Raw genomic sequence first — 26,238 nt, 5'->3', positions numbered from 1 at the left:
TCACAAGCTCCTTCATTCTCGGTCCAGTTTTCTTCGATATGATGACATTTCGCAGACCTGTTAAGTTTACCGTGACACCTGCACGTTATAAAACTGTGTCCACACCACTACGTTCATGCAAGATGTGGGGACACTTCATATCGTTTGCCAGATCAAAGATTTGCTTTCAGAAACCGCTAACGACGGCATCACCTCTAAGCCATTTCAAGGTGTGTGGCGTTCCAGATCCCTTGAACTAAATCCATGTGACTTCTGACTGTGACGATGTCTGAAAGATCATGTCTATCAGGAATGTCTCTGGACTCTCCGTGATCTGAAGGATAACGTCCTGTGATGACTATAACCCGCACTGAGTTCTCAGAACACCATCAGTTTAATTATAACCACCCGGTACATAATGAAGCCTACGTAAAATTGTCATTATGCTGTGCAAAGCAAAGACAATCCTAATGAGTGCTGTCTTTTTGGTCTGGCTTTAAATTTTGCAATAGGGAGTTACATGACTGAATTCGATAATATATTGACAAGCCCCACTCCTGCACACAGCGGATTTCTTTGATAAACTGAAGTCCTGTGGTATATGAGACAAAACTGATCTTTGTTTCTGGTGTTGTTTTTTTCCTGGTCAGAGTTTACATTATAAGTATTCGGACCCTTATGACTGATTTCGAAATATACGTATTTATAACAGTTAATATCCCAGCTTTAGGAAATAGATCACGACACGAGTGTCTTGGTTTTGCACGACAAATTGTTCTTAGAGGCTCCTCTTGTATCTTTAAAAGCTTGTAAAGGTTTGCTTGAGTTGTAGCACCCATTACTTCTATTCAGTGGTTTGTACAGAAAGACATCAATGCATGACAAGTGGTCTTTAGTTCACAGGTATCATTGCAGTGTTTGCTGTGCGTATTTATTGTGAATACACTTTTAGCCAGTTTGCTTGTCAGAGAGTGAACATTAATACCCTATTGAAGTATATGTTGTACTGCTATTCCCAGGAATCTCGCATAGTTCCCTTTGACAGAAATATCAGTTCCAATGCACAACTGAATTTCAAAATCTGTCGTGTGCGTTAAAATCCATTATTGCTATTTTCTTGGTGCTGACATTATGGCGACTTTCATTGAAGTACTAAATTATTTCATTTGTAATACAATTGCACAATATTTCTAATTGATCATTATCCTTATGCTTGCACATAGTAGCTGTATCATCAGCAGGCAGAACTGTCTTTGAATTTGGGGAGTAGTATTTTATGTTACTTACATATATCAGGTAAAGAACGGGTCCAGGTACCGAGTCCTGACGTACCCCGCATATCAGTAATGCTAGATCTATGAATGCTACACGCTGTTATTAATAGCACAAACTCGATGATGACGGTGGTTACGTCCCGAGGACTTTCCACACTGAACGCATGGTGTTCATAGACTCGCACGTGGTTTACTTTAAAGCGTGCGGGCACAGTAGAACACAGTGTGCCACTACAAGTGCAGCTTTCACTGAACTGTACCACTGTTCAAGAAGGAATATGAAAAACCGTTGACAATGGGCAACTCCAGTGTTAAACAGTAGCTTAACGCACGGCCCAATCGATCTTTTCTGTGTTCTGCTTGCAGATAACAATAGACAGTTCCAAAATTTTTATCGAAAGTCATTCTGGGACTTCCAACAATTGTTGGAGTGACCGAATCTGCAGTACTGAAGGACGCAAATCACAGGAATTCCCTATCTTGCAAAGAATCGTTTGAAGTACTTCTGTGCGTTTCGGTAACTGAAGATTCCGTTCACGAATATTATGTATCACTTCTAAACATCTGACCAAAGTAAAACAGCTACTGTAAGCAAAGTTTGCACAGCTTTCACAAATGTCTTGACACCCTCTGTAGTTTCACTGCCTTATATAAAACTATTATTTACAAGGAATTGTAATTAAATACTTAATCTGTTACCAGAAAAGCTCACCTGTGACCAAAGTATAATATGTTAAAGGAATGATTTGTGTTCAGATTAACTTCGGGACAAACATGTATTTTGTAAATTTGGTTTTGTTACTCGTTACAAAAATATACATATAATATTTTCTTTGAATGCACAACACTGATCAGTCACGACGTTACTAAGAAGATTATGAATCCACTCAGGTCCTAATCTTCAATTATCTTGGGAAGTTTTTAAGACATCCGTACAAAAAAATCATACTTCGGATACAGAAGTATTCACAGAAAAATTATACATTGAACTGATGTAGTTGTAGCCGAGTTGGTGGCTGACACAAAAAAAAAACTTTTTTCTAGTTGAGGGAGTAACAATGTGGTTGGATACACACAGTATTACTGTTTCAGAGGAAAAATGGTTAGCTGTTCAGTTTTCAAACCATCTACAACACTCAAATGACTGTATAGGAATAAGTGATACATTGCTTCCAGTCAAAACCAAAGTGGTCTTTCTGAGAAAGAGATTCAATTCATGTTCCGAGTGGATTGGTGATACTGGCAACATATGAAATAGAACAGAAGCACCAACAAATTTTATGAAACAGCGGATGGCACTTGTCAGAAAGCTCATCCACCTATGCTTTCAGCCATACACACAAAACTCCTATTCGATCTGCAATAAATTAGAGAAACTTCCTATATGGCAACTGATCCAAAAGAAGTCTTGATAAATTCGACGTATGTACCTATCTTGCTTCCCATTCTCCCTTGGGTTGATGGATTCTACTTCCACGAACGTCCTACTAACTGAAGCGCACGGAATTCCTTTAAGAACTCAGATGTGTTTCACTACAGAATTTTCTACTAAAGAAAATGCAGAAACACAAAACATGCTGCAAAAAATCTGCAGCATTTTTTTTCCAGCTGCTTACATGCACCACCCCAGATACTGTCTATGTTCTGTACGATTTAAACTTGTAAATGCAGGGGATTATGAAGTACACTCAGACATTTAACTTAAATAATTACTGTTGGTATTCTTTCTGGATATTCACTGCATATTCATTAATCAGCGTTAGTGTTCACTACAGAAATTTAGAAATGGTCCAATGTCTCATAGAACTACCAAGTTGTAAATAAAAGATGTTTCCTCAAATGCGATAGAAATACTCGCAAAAATGGATCTAAAAACAAATTCGAGAACTAGGTAGCTCGTGCATATCCATGTCCGAAATTGAAAGAGGAAAGGCAATATTGTTTACTCAGCTTTACTCCGATCTCCACTGCAGAAATCATTTCAAGAGGCTTTCCTGTACATGAGAAAAATTGGGCACAAAAAAAAAAAAAAAAAAGCAACTGCGTCGGACCCAAAAAAGTAATTCACTCAGAAGATTATGCGAAATGCAATAAAGAAACTAACAAAAACATCGGGAATAACTTCAATAACTATCGGAAACCTGATGAATGAAGGAATTTTCCGATCCCATTATGGAATACTCTACAACAAACGTATTGATCATTTAGTATTTTGTCACTTCATTTATCCAGTGATCGATTTGACCCCGTGGATAACGAAAACGTTTGAAATATGTTAGGAAGGATGTAAGCTTCCTGTCATTTATCTATATGTATGAAATACTGAATATTCTTTTTTCAAAAACTTTATCCTCGCGTAATGTGTGCTTTAGATATCGTATTCAACTGCTGAGCAAAGCTGACTGTTGGTTGGCCCTGTGTTATACATTTCACTTGAACAGTGTCGTGAAACGAAACATAAATCTAAATGAAATGCTAAATTTGAAATAATGAAAATGAATCTAATCAAATCCCAAAAGAAAATGATTGTGTCCTCAGTGAAAACTATTTAACTGACTCTCGCTACTGAAGCTCATTATGAAAGTTACCCAACATGATGTGCAATGTCTGACTTGAAATATCTACGAAATAAATTACTGACCAACACGGAAGAAAATGACGATTTAATATTACCTTCAGTGTTCACGGTAAGTTATTCTGCTTACTCAGTACAATACCTGAAAATTCTGACTATGTACTATTTACTCACAAAGTGCAAAATGAGATCTCCCTCGGAAGAAAAAAGGAACTTACCTTTCAATCAGCATGCTATTTTGTGTCTGTTCTCGAAAGCAAATAGAAATCAGAAAATGTAGCAACTAAAGAAAAGTAATCTACCCTACATTTTTCTTTGCTCGTCAGAAAAAAATCTGTGGCTGCGTGCGGCGTAAGGTGCAATGCACACACAACAAAATATTTTAAACCTTACTAAGAATAACGGAGGATGGTTTTACTTTAAAAAAATGCATTCTTGAATATTTAAACTCTGATTATTGCCAAAAAGACTGTACAACGTAAGAAGACTCTAACAGTTACGAATTTCTCTCACTACAAAAACTACAGACATTTCAACCAACTGCGTGATTTGTGACATAATTAAAACAAACAGATCATATTAACACAAATCATAAATATTATTAATTATCTAAGGCAAAAACATTTCCTTCAGTTGATAGTTCGGACAAACAAGCATTTCATTCTTGTGCGTATATGGGTTACCTCGAACTATTCTTCCATAAATCTTCTCAATTGATACAATCAATAAAATAGAAACAAGTTTTCATCTCCATAATAAAGTATCCCGGATAGTTTCGCCGAGATTCACAAATAACAGATCCCATTTTCTGAAAACTCAACTGCCCACTGCCATGCCTCAATTAAGAATGCCCCGGCGCTGCACAACTGGCTTACTAGAGAGTTAACCATAAACAAATTTAAACACAGAGTCAAGGACCTTATTTACTATTCTTGCAATGTGCTCATTCATCTTTGTCCCAATGCAGTAGAGATGAATCATTTACAATAGCATAAAACTTATGAGAACCTTACGTTTTTCCTGCTCGTCTGCATTACCTGATATTTTTCTATATCTAGAGCAAGCTTCCATTCATCACACCAAATAGAAATATTGTCTGCTTCCTCTTGTATCCTCCTACAGTGAGTGAACACGAAACTTTCCACTACACCACAGTGTCACCAGCAAAGAGTCGCAGAGCACTGTTCGCTTTATCACTAGCATCGTTTGTGTATATAGAGAACAACAACGGCCCTATCGCACTTCCTTGGGGTTCTCCTGACGATATGCTTGTCCTGCTGAACGCTTTCCATCCCGGCGATGTACTGGGGAGACTTCGAGCCAGTCACATATGTGGGAAACTATGCTCAGACCTTCGATAACAGTCTGCAGTGGGGTACTGTCTCAAACACTTTCCAGAAGTCTAGGAATATGGAATCTGCCTGTTGCCCTTCATCCGTGGTTCGCAGGATACCATGAGATAAAATGAAAAACTGAGTTCCTCGTCAGTGATGCTTCCTATTGCTGGTTTGCAGATGGAAGCTTTAGTGTCTCAAGGAAATTTGTTATATTCGAACTTATTACAGCATCGGACAAAGTGTGATCAATAGTGATCATTGTCGCTATTGTAGCGTTCATGAGCCAGTGAAGCAGTACACTACGATTGATGTGTCAAGAACAATGCAACTTTATTGCGTCTAATAAACAAAATAAAATAACAATTTCTTAGAACGACAATTGGCACCACCCAGTTCAGCCTAATGGTTGATCACTGATGTTCTGGAATATTTCAGCAGGTAACCACTGACGGCACAGAAATGTCCTGGTAATCAGTGACATGGAGCAGGGAAGTTCTTACGTGGAGAAAGCCCATGGTGATCTTTTCCTGTTAGGTGGAGAGCTTGGAGACGAATCAGAGACGAATTCCTGAGAACTGGTGAGCTGTGGTTAACTCCAATTGATGGACCACTAGATGCGGGCAGCATAGAGCACAGAGGACACTCAGCAACACTGTGCCCGGAGTGTGGAGTGCAGTCAGTGAGAGAGCTCTTATTGAGGAATGACTAGGCATGATTAGAGAAAAGTCTGGAGTGTGAACTCCCTGCACAGCGATCAGGTGGCGGCGACCTGAACACTCATCTGATGGAAGAATACAAGTGGAGGTATACGTATGACTCGGAGAAGAGAGGTGATGCTGTGTTAATAGTGCTTTTTGTAGTGGTGCTTACACATCTGGCGGCAAGGCTGGCGCTACATGGTACCTAGTACCAAGGCGGTTGGTGGAGATTTGGCTGTAAAAAAAGAAAAAAGAGAAAAAACGGCGTATTTGTGTGCTGCTAAGGACTGTTGTCGTCTGAACTCCAGAGTAAGTGTTGGTAGTGGGTCAGGGTTCAGCAGCTCACGGAATACAGCCTTATGGTTGGAGGCTGTGTCACCAGGGGATACAACATTCTTCACCTCCTGAGGGAAAAGACGTGAATACCAAAGGGAGGAGTTGCCCAGAGCCGGAAGGAGGTCACTGTGACGGGCGCTCACGATGGTGGAGGCCTGAACTACAGAGCAGTACCTGAAGGCAGGTGGCCGGAAAGTGGTCAAGACAAATGGGGCTATGTCAGACGAGAGTAGGTAAGAGCAAACCTGAAAAAGGAAGACGTGCACACTCATCATTTTGGAACGTCGATCGAATCCACCGAAGGTGCTGATGGAGGCAGGACCAAACGTGGCCTGGGGTTGTGAGTTCACAAATAGAGGACCATGGAAGTCCTGCTGATGACGTGAATGGTGTGTCCAGATGAGGAACAGCTGCAGCCCTGTGCAACATAAGGGGACCCAGGAACATATGCAGTGTCACTGCCATGAGGAACTACGGAGAGACGACCAAGCAGGGGCGGGGCAGGGTAAGCCTTGAATTAGTCCATAAGTAGATACAGGATAGGATAGCCTTGGGTTAAGGAACTGAAGAAGGCGATAGGGACGAGCACCATAAAGACTGAGGAGAAAGCAGAAAAGGTACAGCAGTGACTGAAAGTACACATGTGCAATGAAAAAATATCTACAACACTCCAAAGTACAGCACAGTTACGGAGGGCGACTCTGGGCAGGCACAAACGCACAGAAAGTCTGAGAGGCTGGATGGTAGTTGTTGTGGAGACGTAATCTCTAAAGTCAAGTCTCTTCGTTGCTATCCTAGTGGTGGGGACGAGTGTGCTATCTTCGATCCTAGGTGTTACTGACTATGACTAAACTACGCAAGCATCAATTCTGGTCATCACTGCTGTGTGGGACAAGTGCGGAAGAATGCTGATTTTCGTCACTATTGCAGTGTTTGACACCAAGGGAAAAAATTCTACGATTGATATGTCCAGATAGCCAAGAACAAAGGAGCTTTATTGAGACCGACAAATAAAATACAATAACACTTTCTTGGAAACACAATCGTCACTACTCGGTTCAGCCTGATGGTTAGTCGCTGATGCATTGGAATCTCTCAGCAGTTAACTACGGATGGGACACTGGAATTTCTACATCTGTATCTAAATCATACTGCGCAAACCTCCTATTGGTGTATGGCGGAGGGTACTTTTTGTACCACTAACTGAGCGCTCCAACCCTACTGCAGTCGCGAATAGAGCGTGGGAAGAATGATTGTCGGTAAGCCTATCTCATAGCCATTAAGCGGGACGTATTTGTGTGTGTGTATGGGGGGGGGGGGGAGGGGGAGTAATTTGCTGTCCGACTCTTCTTGGAATGTGCTCTCTCGATATTTCAGCTGTAAATCTCTTCGTGATGCACAACGCCTGTCTTGTAATGTCTGCCAATGGAGTTTGTTGAGCGTCTCCGTAACTGCCTCATGCCGTCTAAATGACCCCATGAGGAAACGTGCCGCTCTTTATTGGACCGTCTCTATCTATTCTATCAGTCCTATCTGACAAGGATCCAAGATAGATGAACAAGACTCAAGAATCGGTCTAACAAGCGCCTTATAATCCACTTCCTTCGTGTATGAGTTACATTTCCTTAAGACTCATCATGTGACTCTGATTTGGAAGCCCCTACACATCCTCCACAGAGTCACTGTCTCTCTACCCACGATTTACATATTTTTGGAGCTCTGAAGAAAGACATTCGTGGTTGTCGATTTGCTTCGGACGAAGAGATGCACCTTGGTTACAATTTTCGTTTCATACGCAACTGCAAACTTTTTTCTATGAAGGCATTGACCGTCTTATAGTGGCATAAATGTATTAACAGTCATTGCAATTACTTATCTCTTATACTTTGTAAGTAGGCTGTTTATGTTTTCTTTATGTAAGTAGGCTGCTTAGATTTTTATATTGGCAACGTTACGTAGAGCTCTATACGAAAATCACTGGCTGTGCTGTGTGCAGTCTGTGGCTAGTTTGCATTGTTGTCTGCCATTGTAGTGTTGGGCAGCGGCAGCTGGATGTGAATAGCGCGTAGCGTTGCGCAGTTGGAGGTGAGCCGCCAGCAGTGGTGGATGTGGGGAGAGAGATGGCGGAGTTTTGTGGCTTAGAACAATAGTATACGAGACTGTGCTTAAACTGCCACACAATATTTTTAGCGCAACGCAATCTGACTATCAAAGATCCCTGCAAAAGAATGGCCCTGAGTAACTTTAACCTATACCTTTCAGAAATCACTTACCTCACAAAAATCTTCATTACTCGAACTACTGCAATACAGCGAGCGCCACTACTGCCAGCTAAATAAAAGATTCAAACTACGGAAGGCACTAACTACTGATAGGGATAGTTAGCAAATGAAAGATATTAATAGAGAACAAACAATGTATTTACCTTAATAGTCATAATATATATAGCAGTTCATGTCAAATTACAAAACTCCGCCATCTCTCTCCCCACATCCACCACTGCTGGCGGCTCACCTCCAACTGCGCAACGCTACGCGCTGTTCACATCCAGCTGCCGCTGCCCAACACTACAATGGCAGACAACAATGCAAACTAGCCACAGACTGCACACAGCACAGCCAGTGATTTTCGTATAGAGCGCTACGTAACGTTGCCAATATAAAAATCTAAACAGCCTACTTACATAAAGAAAACATAAACAGCCTACTTACAACTTCACAAGACCGTCTGTCTGTACCATCTGCAGTGAGTCCACAAAAATCCCATTCAGTACTCGGTAGTCTGCGGCCGCCTCTAACTAACACGAGATGATTGGGGTATGATCGCGTTACTTCGTATAGAGTTTTTTTTTAAATATTTATACAACTATTATGGCGGAGTAGGGTGGCCGGCAAAAACATCCGATAATTAACTTGAGTGCACTTAGATCTGTCGCGTGCCTCCAGACAACTTCACAATCAGAGTCAGTTTCAACCACTATAGACTTAACATTTTTGTCAACTGAAATGAACACTCCCCCTCATAAGGCGTCTAACCTGTCTTTTCGATATACGTTCCACCACATCTCGCTAAATATACTGAAACGTTTTATTTCGGGTTCTCTCCAGATCTTGGTTCCGAGTACAGTTTGAAGGCCCACCTTTCCCGTATGTTGGTAACATAGAAATGAGCGTATGGCATCTTTGGCCGGGAGACCGCATCGGGGAAGTTCGGCCGCTAAGGGCAAGTCTTGTTTCAGTTGACGCCACATTGGGCGACTTGCACGTCGCTGATGAGGACAACGCAACCCCCACTCCACGAGCGGAGAAAATCTCCAACACGGCCGGGAATCGAACCAGGGCCCACTACACGAGAGACAAGCACGTTACTACCCAGCTAAGCAGGCGGACCTAGGGTAGTAAATTCACATAAAAGATGATACTTTAGGACTAGAAAAATTTTTGAAAGGCCGAATTTTAATGTAAGATACTGCTAACTATACTGCTTACCGGGAATGTCTATAAAGGAGAATGAAATGTATTTTTTTAGTGTAAGGTTTCTTTGTTGTGCATTTATTCAACTCTTCAAATTTTTCCGCCACATATTTATTTTACAATGCAAATTTCACACGTACATAAACTGCTCCAAACAATTAGTTAAAACGTTGAATACTAATGTGTGCTTGTCTATGGGGAAGATAAATATTTAAAACAGAGTAATGGACGAACACTTGTTATAAGTCAATAATTTTCTGTTCATCATAGTGATAAATGCTACATTTTTGGGACTCTTTTTAGATGATATTGGCGCACTATGAAACCATTTAGCAGTGCCACTGGAGCATAATTTACTACTACTGATACTCCGAAATCAGACCGAGTACAGTACGAAACTGCAGAATAGCGGTGGTAATCCACTTTTTCCCCCAAAGCTAAATAAGATACATCTAAGGTGAACTTGTCTCAAACACGAGAAATGTCCTTGCTTTAAGGCAAGTTCATTCCAGAGACATGCAAACATTTAAGACGCCTCTGAAACGCCGATACTGAATCTGTAGCACTTTTTTACGGGATTTGTCGGTACTTGCGATCGAATAACATTCAGTAGCTGCAGAACGCTTTGATGACAAATATGCGCCACATCAGTGTCACGTGATCTGGGGGTCAATGTATGTTGCGGTCAAAATATCCGTTCTGGGCATCCAGTGGGTCACTCCAGAGATTTTAGCACACTATGCGCGATAACAAAGATTTTGTATGTCATGTTGATGTGGTACATTATATTCTTTGTAATCAGGTAATGGAATCTCTGACTCCATTTACATAACATCATGGACTTGATAGTGAGTTGTAGAAGGCGGGAAAATTAAGTGATGACGAAAAAACATACGGTAGGTCAACAGGAGTTGGATTGCATTGAAGTAGCTGATTAAAAGGTAAAGGTAAGCTCGAAAATTATACTTACGTTTACAACCAGCACAGAAAATAAATTCATTTTTTTACTAAATAGTTGTAGAAAGATAGAAAGGACTCTTCATCACTACGGTTGACATCACCTTATGTCAAGCATGCTCATCATGTATTATGTCATTTACGAGTACTGCTTCCGATGTGTGGAGTGCTGCATTGTTCGTTGCCCTTACTGTAATATATCAAACACGCGCAAGTTTGTAGTTAAAATTGATCTTTATATAGAGTCTATGGTGAATTTTGAAACGAAAAGTTTGTTTATTGCTTTCTGTAGTCCACTTATGTAGAAACACGCTCACTTTAACATCATTACACAATTTAGCATGCACAGTGCATGTTGAAAATAGCAAATATACAATAACAAAACAATCACAAATATATTTTTGAATTTAATCAACAGAGATAACGCTACAGGTCATCCACAAAGCGTTATATAGCCTGCTAGAGTTTCTTCCGTATGTAATCATGATCATTAAATGCTTGTATATTATTTACAAAGGTACTTATTTCTGTGTATAACTATTTTATTTGCCTATTTAAGGATACTTTCTAAGCATCTAAAGAAATCCACTCAGTCACTTTCAATGCAGTTTTTACTGACAGTTGCCGCCAGACGACTGCTGTCGCTTTTATATTATCTCAAACTTATTGTATTATTAAATTAATTATCAAACAGGAAACCAAGAACGTGAATTGTAGCGGCAACTATATTTTACATCTGGGTTTCCCAACCTGTGGTCCGAGGACCCCTTAGGGGTCCGCCGGCTCTTTCTAGGGGGTCCGCGGTCGCCCTTCACCAAATAGTGTCAAATAATGAGTAAAATTATTGAATAAAAATGTGATAATCAAATTCATCACTTGTTTTTTCGTGTGAAAAACATGTGTACTTTTACTTCAGGTCGTATCCCCAAGCAGTCTTTGCGGTTCCTAAGTGAGAACGTATACGCAGTTTCGTGCCGGAGAATGCGGCTTCTGTGATCGACTGTTTAGCAACAATACGGGGGTCGTTTGTGCGCCGGCTCACGGTGCTAGATGCGCTGAAACCTTTTACGCATGCGCGGAGCGAGCTTTGTCGACCAAACACAGCGCTCGCTGGCACGTATGCGGCCCCAGGCACCATTAAATGTTAAACTTGCCTTGTCAGTGCACTAAGTCGATTTTTGACCAGTTTATTACTTCTAACATGGACCGGTGGCTGAAGTCAGGATCATTGAAGAAGGCTGCAGTTTCTCCATCGCCTTCACAACAAGGGAAGTTTCCAGTTGAAATGAATGAGGAGGGAGGACGATCAAAGGAAGACTTTACATACATTTGAATGTTTTTCTTCGGATTTCACGAAACCCCCCCCCCTCATCTCCCCCACACACACTTACACACACGACTGTTACGAAATATGCATGCTCCTTACATAACAGTAGCTAAATAGTGGGAGTGAACAGACCATAAGCGACAGCTTGTCAACAGCGAACAGTTTGGACGTGATGTTGATTGTTCTTGGAGGAAGACAGGTCCATCGTATGAAATTTCAATTACCAAGTAATTTTAACCAGGCTATAGTGTGTTGAACAAAGGGAGAAAATCCACTAGTAAGTGTCTGGATACAGTGAGAATTCCAATTGGATCGTTAATTTCAGGTTGGTTTCATTCATCTCTAAACCAAAGACTATTGATACTTCGGGGGGGGGGGGGGGGGGGTTCATTGGGAACATGGCACCTGCATTAAGAATCTTTCAGTTCCCATGGGTTTCGCTCTGAAATTTGAAGTTACTGTGCTCTTGACTGACTAGGGGTCCGCCATGGATTATCGACTGAAGAAGGGGTCCGCCAGCTGAAAAGGTTGGGAAGCCTTGTTTTGCATTATACAATATATTCTGAGATGCATAAAATTTCCATAACGACATTATTCCTGTGATCCGTGTGCGAAATTTAAGTTTTAATTGTAATATTATTTTATGCCTCTTAGGATTTAGTGTTAACTTGCAGGCTATTCTCTGATTGAGGGACTCGAGTATTACTGCGTTGGGAGAACTGTAGCACACGTGCAGATTGATTTAGATCCCCTTCTAGTGACCTGTTGGTAACGCTATAAGGGGCAGTAAAATGAATACGAGACAGGTGAAAAAAAGATCGCAAACTGGTTACTGTTTGAAAAGTAATCACCTTAACTGTTGCCGGCCGCTGTGGCCGAGCGCTTCTAGGCGCCTCAGTCCGGAACCGCGCTGCTGCTACCGTCGCAGGTTCGAATCCTGCCTCGGGCGTGGATGTGTGTGATGTCTTTAGGTTAGTTAGTCTGATGACCTCAGATGTTAAGTCCAATAGTGCTTAGAGCCATTTGAACCATTTTGAACCCTAACTGTTAATACATTTATCTCAGTGGGGAGGGAGCGGGACTGTTCGGATAATGTGTAAGGGCTTCCGAGCGAAACTTCTGCAGCCCAGTCGAAACAAGAGGCACGTCATCTCGAATGTCATGATGACCTTTATCTTTGACTGCAAGGGCCCGCTGCCCATTGACTTTCTGTAACACAGCTGCACGGTTAACGTACAGCAGTACATGGACACTTTACAGAACTGAAGCACGTCATCAAGTCCAAACGCCTGGGGATGTTAAATGACAGCATCTTTCTGTTGCAGGAAAATGCACGGTAGATATTGCCAAGGCTCTTTCGATTACGCTGCAGAAGTTTCACTGGGAGGCCCTTACACATCTGTCATACAGTGCTGATCTCTGTCCATGCAATTTCGGTATTTTTGGAGCCCTGAAGAAAGACATCCTTGGCAGTTAATTTGTTTCGGACGAAACGGTGGACGCATGCGTACAATCATGGTTACGTGGGCAACCGCAAACATTTTTCCATGAAGGCATTGACCGTTTTGTCTCTCAGTAAGGTGAAAGTATTAACAATTACGCTAATCACTTTTGAAATGATAAACAGTTTACTTAATTTTTTCCCGTGGGTCTCATTTTCATTTGACTGCCCCTTATATGTCTGTCACTATATACAAATTATTGTTACTGACGAACCAGTAAGATTTTGCTTACACTGTTGTGCTCTTGCTTACTGCTTGTGTTCACTACTAGTGTTGCTAATGCGAGGGATATTCGGAACGTAAAGTCCGATTGATCGCGAAATGGAAACGACAGTGAAAATCAGATTAAGCTGTTAGGCAGTGTCTCTAGCACGCCCGTCGATCGCGTCATGTTACTCTTTTGAGTCGTGAGCACACAGTGAGCACGTAAGGAAACCTAGAACAGCAGTCTCTCCTGCCAAGTATGGATGCCCGCTGCGAGGATCCGCCTGATTTATTGCAACCCCACGTAACGTACGGGTCATGCATTTCCTTCTTCATGACAATTGTCGATCTCACCTATAAGGACGATGAGGACGCCTCTGCAAAGTTTTCTGTGGTAAGTGTTTGATTACTCACCAAATAACCCGGACTTGGCTCCCTCTGATGATCATCTCTACGCACATGAGTACAACATTTTGGCACAAACAACGAACTCTAGACTAGCTCAGAGAAGTGGCGGAAAGCAAAGGTGGCTGCCTCCCATGACGAGGGTACTGGGAAGTTGGCACAGCGCTATGACAAATGAAACTTCCTGGCAGATTAAAACTGTGTGCCGGACCGAGACTCGAACTCGGGACCTTTACCTTTCGCGGGCAAGTGCTCTACCAAATTTATTTATTTATTTTGCATTTTGTTCGTTATTGATCGTTGTGTTTGGTCGTTGCGGACGTTCAAGTTCGGTGGCTGATCGTTCCACTCAGTTTTTTATTACAGAGGCCAACCGGCTCTCTGACCGAACACGCTGAGCTACCGTGCCGACACCAACTGAGCTACCCAAGCACGACTCACGCCCCGTCCTCACAGCTTTACTTCTGCCAGTACCTCGTCTCTTACCTTCCAAACTTTACAGAAGCTCTCCTGCGAAACTTGCAGAACTAGCACTCCTGAAAGAAAGGATACTGCGGAGACACGGCTTAGCCACAACCTGGGGGATGTTTCTAGAATGAAATTTTCACTCTACAGCGAAGTGTGCGCCGATATGAAACTTCCTGGCAGATTAAAACTGTTCGGCAAGTTTCGCAGGAGAGCTTCTGTAAAGTTTGGAAGGTAAAAGACGAGGTACTGGCAGAAGTAAAGCTGTGAGGACGGGGCGTGAGTCGTGTTTGGGTAGCTCAGTTGGTAGAGCACTTTCCCGCGAAAGGCAGAGGTCCCGAGTTCGAGTCTCGATCCGGCACACAGTTTCAATCTGCCAGGAAGTTCGATATCAGCGCACACTCCGCTGTAGAGTGAAAATTTCACTCCAGCTATGACAAATGTTTAAGTCGGAGCGGAGACTATGTATAGAAGCAGCTGGAAGTAGTATCGAATTGTTGCAAAAAAAATATTTGTGATGTTCACAGTGGCTGCCATTTCGCGACCAATTAGATATTGAATTCTGAAAAGCCCTCGTAAATAGTATCACTACCATATAATAATTAATTACCCATTCACGACCAAGAGCCAGTTCCACCCACGGCCTATGTTGCTGCTATTGCCACTTCTAATCCCACCAACCCAGTATTGAGACAGAAGCTGTGCACCTTCCAGTGCTGATCCCCAGCAGCGGGCGACAGCAGCGCCAGAGCCCGATGTCGTCGCCGCCGACGCCGTCTGCGCCGCCACCGTCCCCGCCTCGGCCTGTGCCATCGGCGCCGCCGCCTCCTTATGAGGAGGCTATCAGAGACCGACGGACTTCGAACCCAGGACGCCGGCTGGAGCACCCTCCAGTTACCGCCGTCGTCATTACTGCGAGGCCAGGTAGCGGCTGCGACTTGTACGAGGGCTGCCTATTAAGATTTTACAAACGCAGTGAAAGAAAAACATTTTTTGGGGCAAATTGTTCTATTGTTTCTCAAAATACTCACCTTTCAAATTAATGTGTTGTCCTTAGGAGACAAACCAGATGAATAGGGGCAGGGAAACATTTACCCGTTGTTTTTATTTCTCAAATAACCAAGTGTTTGACGCGCTGAGTAATTGAAGAATAATGCGACGTTTTCCGTTGTTTTTGTTGATTTCATTGACGACCTATGGCTTACAAATTCATGTAGGTCCTATACCTTTCAGGACTAATCCTCCTCTCATATTTTCAACCAGTAGTTCCCTACTTTTCTGATACCATTATCCTTAAATGCAGTGAGACATCAGCTAGTACCCCCCCCCCCCCCCCCAAATTACACTACTGGCCATTAAAATTGCTACACCACGAAGGTGACGTGCTACAGACGCGAAATTTAACCGACAGGAAGAAGATGCTGTGATATGCAAATGATTAGCTTTTCAGAGATTTCACACAAGGTTGGTGCCGATGGCGACACCTACAACGTGCTGACATGAGGAAAGTTTCCAACAGATTTCTCATACACAAACAGCAGCTGACCGGCGTTGCCTGGTGAAACGTTGTTGTGTAAGGAGGAGAAATGCGTACCATCACGTTTCCGAGGTCGGATTGTAGCCTATCGCGATTGCGGTTTATCGTCTCGCGACACTGCTGCTCTTATTGGTCGATATCCAATGACTGTTAGCAGAATATGGAATCGGTGGGTTCAGGAGGGTAATACGGAACGCCGTGCTGGATCCCAACGGCCTCGTATTACTAGCAGTCGAGATGACAGACATCTTATCCGCATGGCTGTAACGGATCGTGCAGCCACGTCTCGATCCCTGAGTCAACAGATGGGGACGTTTGCAAGGCAACAACCATCAGCACGAACAGTTCGACGATGTTTGCAGCAGCTATCAGCTCGGAGACCATGGCTGCCGTTACCCTTGACGCTGCATCACAGACAGGAGCTCCTGCGATGGTGTACTCTACGACGAACCTGGGTGCACGAATGGCCAACCGTCATTTTTTCGGATGAATCCAGGTTCTTTTTACAGCATCATGATGGTTGAATCCGTGTTTGGCGACATTGCAGTGAACGCACATTGGAAGCGTGTATTCGTCATCGCCATACTGGCGTATCACCCGGCGTGATGGTATGGGGTGCCATTAGTTATACGTCTCGGTCACCTCTTGTTCGCATTGACGTCACTTTGAACAGTGGACGTTACGTTTCAGATGTGTTACGACCCGTGGCTCTACCCTTCATTCGATCCCTGCGAAACCCTACATTTCAGCAGGATAATGCACGACCGCATGTTGCAGATCCTATACGGGCCTTTCTGGATACAGAAAATGTTCGACTGCTGCCCTGGCCAGCACATTCTCCAGATCTCTCACCAATTGAAAACGTCTGGTCAATGGTGGCCGAGCAACTGGCTTCTCACAATACGCCAGTCACTATTCTTGATGAACTGTGGTATCGTGTTAAAGGTGCATGAGCAGCTGTACCTGTACACGCCATCCAAGCTCTGTTTGACTCAATGCCCAGGCGTATCAAGGCCGTTATTACGGCCGGAGGTGGTTGTTCTGGGTACTGATTTCTCAGGATCTATGCACCCAAATTGCGTGAAAATGTAATCACATGTCAGTTCTAGTATAATATATTTGTCCAATGAATACCCGTTTATCATCTGCATTTCTTCTTGGTGTAGCAATTTAGTGGCCAGTAGTGTACGAACTTCATTGCCTAACTAAACTTTAGAATGAAGAAGAATTTTCCTTGACCACTTTTATTTTTAAAATGACAGAAAGATAAATGACATTTACTTTTTGTACGCGTTTAATGAGCCAAAGACACAGTTATTAATGATTTTTCCTTCAAGCTTTACTTACAGATTGATGAAACAATTCTCAGTTCGGCACAATGTTACCTGCAACTCCTCCTCAGAATGGAAAACCAACCATGCACATTGATGGTATACACATACTATGCTAGGACAAATCCTCTCCCTAGCAACGCTTTTTCTGTCACACCCTGCATCCACTTTTAAAGAAAAAAACGTGTATGAAATCTTATGGGACTTAAATGCTAAGGTCATCAGTTCCTAAGTTTACACACTACTTAACCTAATTTATCCTAACGACGAACACACACACCCATACCCGAGGGAGGATTCGAACCTCCGCCGTGCAACTTTTAAAGACAACCCAATTAAAATTTGTACATTATGCTTATTGTTCGTAAATCACTTGACTGATGCAAGACTTACTTCTGAATTGGTAGAAATTAGGAGTTTTTAGCATGTCAATGTTTTGAGTTCAGACCACTATCAATAATAATAGTAATATAATAATAATAATTTTAATAAAGCTTGTAGGCCCTGCAGCAATGTAGTAGCCATAATATAGTAAATGTTGTGTTGCGCTGTCAATTAGTTCGTTTCCCTGTCGCGAAGTGAATAATGAAGCAATTTGTGGCCGAGCGGTTCTAGGCGCTGCAGTCAAGAACGTCGCGAGCGCTACGGTCCCATGTTCGAATCTTGCCTCGGGGATAGATGTGTGTGATGTCCTTAGGTTAGTTAGACTTAAGTAGTTCTAAGTTCTAGGGGACTGATGACCTCAGAAGTTAAGTCCCATAGTGCTCAGAGCCATTTGAACAATTTTTTGAAGCAATATTTGGTCCAGTCCAGGAACTACCTAAAACTCGCAGAACACATTTTCTTGAGATATTTAAGCCAGTGTGTCGTGTATGTCTCAGTTTTATGTCATACATGCATAGTACAAAGTTTAATGTAACTTCGTTGCGATCGGACAATGTGAGGAAGGCATTTTTCGTAGATTCGTTCCACAGGTTGTAACCTCCACACACTGTGTCAAGTGTTAATGCTAGTGTTTGAAAAAATTTGTTATGATAACGTACGTAATTAGTATTATAGTGTTACGAAACAGTGGTAACATTAATAGCCCTTTTGTTTTCAGCCCTCAGAAAATTTAAACCTGCTTTAAACCAATGGTCATGAAATCTCCAATGTTACCCAAGAAACAAGCGAACATTTTCTTGGAAGTGCTTCACGGAAGAACCACGTTTGAAGATTTCGGTTCAGACACTTAATTGCTGCTTATTTTCCGGCACAAATGAATATATCCAAATTTGTCTGCTGTGACGATGTCATATGCGGATTATGCATTTATTCGGTCGAATTTTTGAGCGTTTTCCTCCACCGATTAACACGAGATTGCTTTTGCTTTTCGGTAGAATTATGTGGAATCTGTCTGGAATAGATATTTTTCGCATATGAATTCTGATGCGAATTCGATTTTATTACAGTCTTCTATATGTCTAAGGGTGCCTCTGTCTAAGTCAAATGCTGTCCCTTATGAATCATGTCGAGCATACTTTCCTGTATTTACCAACACTCAGACACGATACGGCACCTCAGCTGACCAGCTAACCCACCCGACTTTGCCTGGACCGTGGATTGATCTTCCTATATTTTAAGCCCGTTTTATCTCCCTTGATTTTGTTGTTATCTTGTTGTTCAAAAGCATGGTCCAAGCTTCGCGGACTGACACAGAAGCATCTTGGGTCACGCCACTCATAATGAAAATAGTTTTGCTTCTTTTTTTCATTTCACTTATGAGAGCGCCTGTCTACAAATATTGCATTCTAGTTTCAATGATAGACGAAAGTACTGTAGATTTATGCTTACCTATAAATGTGACGGAGCACGATGATGATGTCTCTGTGAAAATATTCGTATTAAATAGTAGTTTCTTATTTGCGATTCCCGTTCTCGCCACTTTGGGAAAGTTGAGTTCTACTCTATACCTGCCCATCATTTACATTTTCAGCATGTTCCACCAGATAGGTACGAACCTGTGTTTTGACATTTCTGCGCATGCAATAATAGTGGAACACAACACCGCGGTCACAAAAGTCGTGGGGTACCTCCTAACAACGTGTCGGAACTTCTTTTGTCCAGCGTAATGCAGAGACTCGACGTAACATGAGCTCAAGTACTCAAGTCGATGGAAGTCCTCTGCAGAAATATTGAGTCATGTTGCCTGTATAGCTGTCCGTAATTGCGAATGTGTTGCCGCTGAGGATTTTGTGCACGAGCTGACCTCTCTATTATGTCCCATAAATGTTCGATGTGATTCGTGTCGGGCGATCAGGGTGGCCGAATCATTCGCCCGAATTGTCCAGAATGTTCTTCAAACTTTAAGAACATGAATGGCTGAAAATGTTCTCCAGGTAGCCGAACATAGCCCTTTGCGGTCAATGATTGACTTCTTTGGACTAGAGGACCCAGTTCGTTTCACGTTAACACACCCCACACCATTATGGAGCAACCATCAGCTTGCACAGTGCCTAGCTGGCAACTTGGACCATGGCTTGGTTGAGTCTGCGCCATGCTCGAACTCTACCATCAGGGCTTACCGCCTAAAATCGGGACTCATCTAACCAGCCCACCGTTTTCCAGTCGGCTAGGATCCGACCGATGTGGTCACGAGTCTAGGAGAGGCACAGCAGGCGATGCCGTGCTGTTAGCAAAGGCATTCGCGTCGGTCTTCTGCTGCCATAGCCCACAAACGTCAAATTTAGCCGCTCTGCCGGAAAAGATACAGGGCGAGTCAGGAGGAAAGGCACATGCTTTGAGACGCGATGGTATTAGTGATTCTGAACAAAAAACTTCCTGTGGGCATATGCCCTATTGCGAACTGTTTCCGAGTCAGAACACGTTTAATATCACTTTTGTACGTTTTTCTTTAATAACTCGAAAACGGCACACTCCAACAAAAATGTGACTTAGTACACAATTAAAGTAAATTAAATTTTCTACATAAAAAGGTCCTATTTATTTTTATCTAGGACTAACAGTTTGCGTGGAGAGATCGCGAGAATATTGAAAATCTCGCGCGACCCGCGTATGCTGAAGCTTAGGTACTTTCCGTAGGCCAGTTTGAGCTACTTTTCCGACTTGATAGACAACAAGCGTCCTGTATCAAAATGTTCGTCTCAACATCCTCTATATTACTCTTCTACGTTGTAAACAATGTCAATGAATAATACAGAAAATAAATAGGAATGTACATTAAAAGTGTTCTATTTCAGAAACCATTTGGAGTAGGGCATATGTCCACATCAAGATTTTTGTTCAGAATCAGTAATGCTGTCGCTCGTCAAAACACATTCCTTTCCTCCTGACTCATCCTGTATGTTCGTCGTACGCCCCACATTGATTTATGCGGTTATTTCACTCAGTATTGCTTGTCTGTTAGCACTGACAACTCTACGCAAACGCCACTGCTCTCGGTCGTTATGTGAAAGGCCATCGACCACTGCACTGTTCGTGGTGAGAGGTAATGCCTGAAATTTTGTATTCTCGACACACTCTTGACTCTGTGGATCTCGGAATACTGAATTCCCTGACGATTTCCCACACGTCTAGCTCCAACTACCAATCAACGTTCGAAGTCTGTAACGGCAGTTCCCGTCGTGCGGCCATAATCAGGTCGGAAACGTTTTCACGTAGGTCACCTGAGTTCAAATGACAGCTCCGCCAGTGCCCTGTTCTTTTATACCTTGTGTACGTGGTACTACCACCATCTGTATATGTGCATATCGCTATCGCTATCCCGTGATGTTTGGCACCTCATTATTCAGTAGCGTGCAAGTAAGAAGGTGAGTGAACGAATCTTTCTGCAGAAAGAGAGAGAGAGAGAGAGAGAGAGAGAGAGAGAGAGAGAAGGGTGGGAGAAAGGGGGAGAGGGAGGGAGAACACTATGCGGTGTCTCTGTTCTACGGAACATGCTCGAGCCGTTGCCTACCCTGCTGCTAGCTGGCATCTCCTGGATAAGCGCCAAATTGGGATACTCTATCTGCTTCTAACTCGGTTAATGTAAAACTTGTCGAGTTTCCTGTATGTCCCCCACAATGAACACAAAAATCGCTAAATACCGTAACCATACGTAACTCAGCATCTAAATCACGGTTACATATTCCATGTGCACCAAGAAGCGCGCTCTACAGATAGGCGCGGTAGAATGATGGTATAGACTGGTATGTTACGTGGTTCGCTGGCCCTTGCACTATAGATGGGTCGAACTCGTTCATTCCCGTGAACTACTTCATTCATTCACTCTTTGCCGTGAAGCGTTCAAATGAAGTAGTTCATTCATGAAGTATGGAAGCCTGGCGAAGTTGCCCAGTTCGCCGCTCGCTTCGCCTCGCTCGTACAATAAAGCTTCGTAATACTTCATAATTTTACCAACAGATGGCCGAACTATGCAGTAAAGTGCACGCAACGTTTTACGCTCTTACAGCGTCTGAGTTCACTTAAATAGAGCATGGTCGAAGGGGACAAAGGAAAGATAAACAGAGAAACCTGTCACATATAAAGAAGGAATCACATTTAATCTTGCTCGACATTTTCTCATGAAGCGCCCAAAAAAGTCTTTATCTGCCAAATGATACATTATTTGTTGTATTCATGGACTGAAAACTAGGACTACCAACGAAATGCAGTCCAATTTTATGTCCCTTTTAAAATTTAATCCAAAATAGAATGAGTATGTTTACCACTGTCACAAAGTCTATATACCTACGTTAAGTAATTATTCAGAAGTTTTCCTGTAGATTTTATTTTTGTTGAGAATAATAACCCTCCAGATTCAAAACGTAAACTGTCACTTGTAGTCATTGGTACGATTTCAGGTAAAATCCCTCTTTCAGTGTTATTAACAAACCTTTTATTTTCATGTTGGCTGTGCGTGCTCACACAGCCAGCGTCTTTGTTTGTAACTGGACAAATAGTCACGTGTAATGATGTCAGCACTGTAGGAAGCAGCTGATGCTGCCTTCCCCTCGCCCCTCACCTCCCCAACCACCCGTAAACCTATCGTTCCCCACAAACACAGCGCGATTCGTCGACAGGCGGTAGAGGGAGGACTAAAGTGAAGGGAGGATGAGTGACGTAGCGCCGATGTAGTGGGAGAGGGAGAGGGGAAGAGAGTGAGTGAACTAGAAAAAAGTGTGGAGTGTGCTATCTGTGAAGAGTTTGAAGTACCAGTTCACTGAAATTGAGTGGTTAGTTCACACTTCACTGGAATGAAGCGTTCATTTGAACGACTCATTCACGAGCTCCCCGTCACTACCTTGCACCCTCCTTCTTACGTGCACATCACTACAATGGCAGCATTGCGGCCACGAGGATGACAGCGCCGCACCACCGTACGTGTGTGCAGTGTACGGGCGGCGGGGCCTGCAACCGTGGCCAATGGAGATGGTGTGCCCCTTCTGCGGCGCCTATATCGTCACCGCCACCTACTCCGAGCACAGCGCGGCCACACACGTCGCCGCGTGCATCCTCTGTTTGCTGGGGTGAGTGCCCGCATCTCACCAGTACGGGATGCGTTTAAGTTCCAAGATCTTCAGCTTTCTTTTCATAAAACAGCCAAACAAAAAAAAACTTGAAGAATTCCACTACATCAATGTACACTTTTCACAAGTCGACGTCCTGATTCCACGGCCACGGCGAACGCGGCCCTGTGGGATTCGCGCACAGGATTGCCTCTCTGCGATGGATATGGCTGGTCTTCATGTTTTCCGTCGCGATTGGAGCAGATTTCCAACTTGGCTCCTCCGAAGGCCCAGACTTATTTTAGATTTGACTAATTTTAAGAAAAACAGTACACCAGATTTTACATTCCAATCTCAGTTTTTTAACATTTTAGATGCGCATCACGGTTTTACCGTCGTTTACACTGATGGCTCCAAACAGTAGAATTTCATTGGCTGTTCTGTAGTGTTCCCTGATCATGTTACCCGGCTTCGCCTCCCTGATGAATATGCCGTTTTCGCAGCGGAGCTCCACGCGATCCTGAAGGCACTGGAGCGGATGAATCGTGTTCGGGGCAATCGATTTCTCCTCTGCTCCGATTCTCTTAATGCCTTACAATCATTGCAGAATCTGTACCCAACTGAGGAGATGGTCCAGCAGATATATGACCAGCTGTACTTGCTCCAACGGCGGAGTAAGGAGGTGTCCTTCTGCTGGGTGCCTGGTCACGTAGGAATATGGGGCAATGAACAGGCCGATCGGGCTGCCAAGGAGGCCTGCAGAGAGCAGGATGTGGTCCAGTGTCCTATTCCCATGCAGCCTTAGATTTCTGCACTCCACAAGAAGTGCATGGAGTTGTGGGAGGAAGAATGGCTGGCGGTGACGGCCGATAAACTGCGGTTGGTGAAGTCAACAACTCGGCCGTGGCGTACCGCTCAGGCTGGAAGAAGTGACCCTCACGCGTCTTCGGATTGGGCACTGTCCTCTCACACATAGCTTTCTATTACGGCGGGAGGATCCCCTGTTTTGTGATGCTTGTGGTGTGCATATCTCTGTCCGGCACATTATAACAGACTGCATTTTATACTGTGATGCAAGGGCAGAAGCACAAGTAGATGGGGATCTGCCCTGTGTTTTAGCTAATGATGAGACGTGTGTGTCTAGGGTTTTAAAGTTTTGTGATGTGTCTGGACTCTGGTCTAAACTTTTAGATTGGAGGTTTTAGTGTATTGCAAAGTGACTGGCTCCTCCCTTTTTCCTTGCGGCCAGCCAGTCACTACCATCTGCTATATTGTTTTAGCTCCATGTACAACTTTCTTCCTGGGTTGTCCATGTTTTACTGCTGGCGACATGCTTCTTCCCACGCTTCGGTGTGGGTAGGCACATATTTTTCCAAGCTAGTTTCCTGTGTCTTACGTTCTGTTTAATCTTATTGCTCTGAGTCTTTTCTTGACACCCGTCTCAATCTGTTACGGAGCGGGCGCTGAAGGCCTTGCCGTCGCGCGCCCTTAAAGTCCATCCACACACAACATTTAGAATGAAATTACAATGAAATCCAGTCTGTTTTGACCACTGAAAAATTGCTGATGCAGCAGCGGCACGACTGGAGAATATGCGAACAGGGAGTGTGTTTTTCAGAACGTGAAAAAGCAAAAAATCTCTAGCGTGAGGTGAGGTTAGGTGAGGTGAGTGAGGAGCACAAGAAACCACTTCAAATTTGTATTCACGAAGGATCAGTGGCATCACGTTCATCTGAAGCGCTGATGCATTGCGTTGGTGAAAGAGCACACGCACTGTATTCTCACAATTTTGGAGGGAGCTAGTTCTGCAAAACATCTTCGTAGTCTGCAGCTGTCACTGTGGAACACAATGAATAAGCATTATCCAATTTCTTCTCTTCTTCTGTAGTGGTCAATCCAAGGATTGGTTTGCAACAACTACAATGGCAGCTTGTCTCCATTCTGTGCGTCTTTCGGCTTTTCTATTCATTTCTTTATAGGTGTTACATCTCACCTCTTTCACGATTTGATCCATGTACCTCTGCCGTGGTCTTCCTCTTGGTCTTTTTCCCTCGACATATCCCTCTATGATTGTGTTCAGGAGTCCTTTATGTCTTAATAGATGGTCTGTAAATTGCACTCTTCTTTTAACAATGAAACTCCATAAGCTTCTCTTCTCACCTGCTTTTTCCAGAACCACTTCGTTTGTGACCTTGTCGAAACATTTTATTTAGAGCATGCGTCTGTAGCACCACATTTAAAAAGAATTTAGCTTCTGGTCTTCCTCTGTCCCGAGGGTCCATGTTTCACACCCATAGCATGCCACACTCCACACATATGATTTCAAAAAAAATTTCTTGATTTCAAGGCAGATGCTCTTAGATGTTAAAATGTTTTTCTTCTTGTTAAAAGCAGCCTTTGCTTGAGCAATTCTACTTCTCACTTCTGCCTTGCTGCTTCCGTCCCTGGTTATATTACTGCCCAGATAAGTAAATTTATCAACTTGTTCAAGCAGTTCATTGCCTACATGAACTTGGACTTTCACTTGATCTTTTTTGTCGCATGCTATTACTTTTGTCTTTGCTTTATTAATTCTCATATTATATTCTTCCCCCATAACTTTTTCCACTCTATTCAGTAGGACTACAAGATCTTCTTCACTTTCAGGTAGGACAGCTATATCATTGGCATATCTTATCATATTTATTCGTTGGTCATGAATAACTATACCTGTCTGTGAATTTTCCCTTACTTTTTTCAGCGCCTCTTCAATGTATAGGTTAAAGGTAACAGGGGATAGTGCGCAACCTTGTCGGACACCTTTCCGTGTCTGCATCTCTTCTTGTTTAGCCTGTCCACGGATAACTGCTGTCTCGTTTTTGTACACTTTCCATATCAAATGGTTCAAATGGCTCTGAGCACTATGGGACTCAACATCTTAGGTCATAAGTCCCCTAGAACTTAGAACTACTTAAACCTAACTAACCTAAGGACATCACACACACCCATGCCCGAGGCAGGATTCGAACCTGCGACCGTAGCAGTCCCGCGGTTCCGGACTGCAGCGCCAGAACCGCTAGACCACCGCGGCCGGCTTTCCATATCATTTTTCTATCTTTATAGTCTATTCCTAATTTTTTGAGTACCTCAAACATCTTATCCCATTTAACATTATCAAAGGCTTTCTCTACATTTACGAAAGCTATGTATGCTGTCAGGTTCTTATCTAGTCTTTTCTCTATTATTAGTTTTAGAGCAAATATTGCTTCTCTGGTTCCTCTATCTTTCCGGAATCAAACTGGTCTTCAGAGAGTGTAGCTTCGACTTTTTGTTCTATGCGTTTTAGGATAATTGAGGTTACTATTTTAGAGGC

The 26,238-nt window shown here is 43.0% G+C and overlaps 1 protein-coding gene across 1 annotated transcript; it reads left to right on the top strand.

Moving 5' to 3' along the window:
* Positions 1-15,287: 15,287 nt before the first annotated feature.
* LOC126100197 (lipopolysaccharide-induced tumor necrosis factor-alpha factor homolog) lies at positions 15,288-22,911 on the top strand. The gene is made up of 2 exons (XM_049910796.1): positions 15,288-15,456; positions 22,772-22,911. The coding sequence occupies exons 1-2, from the start codon at positions 15,288-15,290 to the stop codon at positions 22,909-22,911; spliced, it is 309 nt and encodes a 102-aa protein (XP_049766753.1).
* Positions 22,912-26,238: the final 3,327 nt, after the last annotated feature.

The sequence above is a fragment of the Schistocerca cancellata genome, chromosome 1 (assembly GCF_023864275.1).
Source record: "Schistocerca cancellata isolate TAMUIC-IGC-003103 chromosome 1, iqSchCanc2.1, whole genome shotgun sequence".
Taxonomy (NCBI): Eukaryota; Metazoa; Arthropoda; class Insecta; order Orthoptera; family Acrididae; genus Schistocerca; species Schistocerca cancellata.
This window is presented reverse-complemented; position numbering and strand designations above follow the sequence as displayed.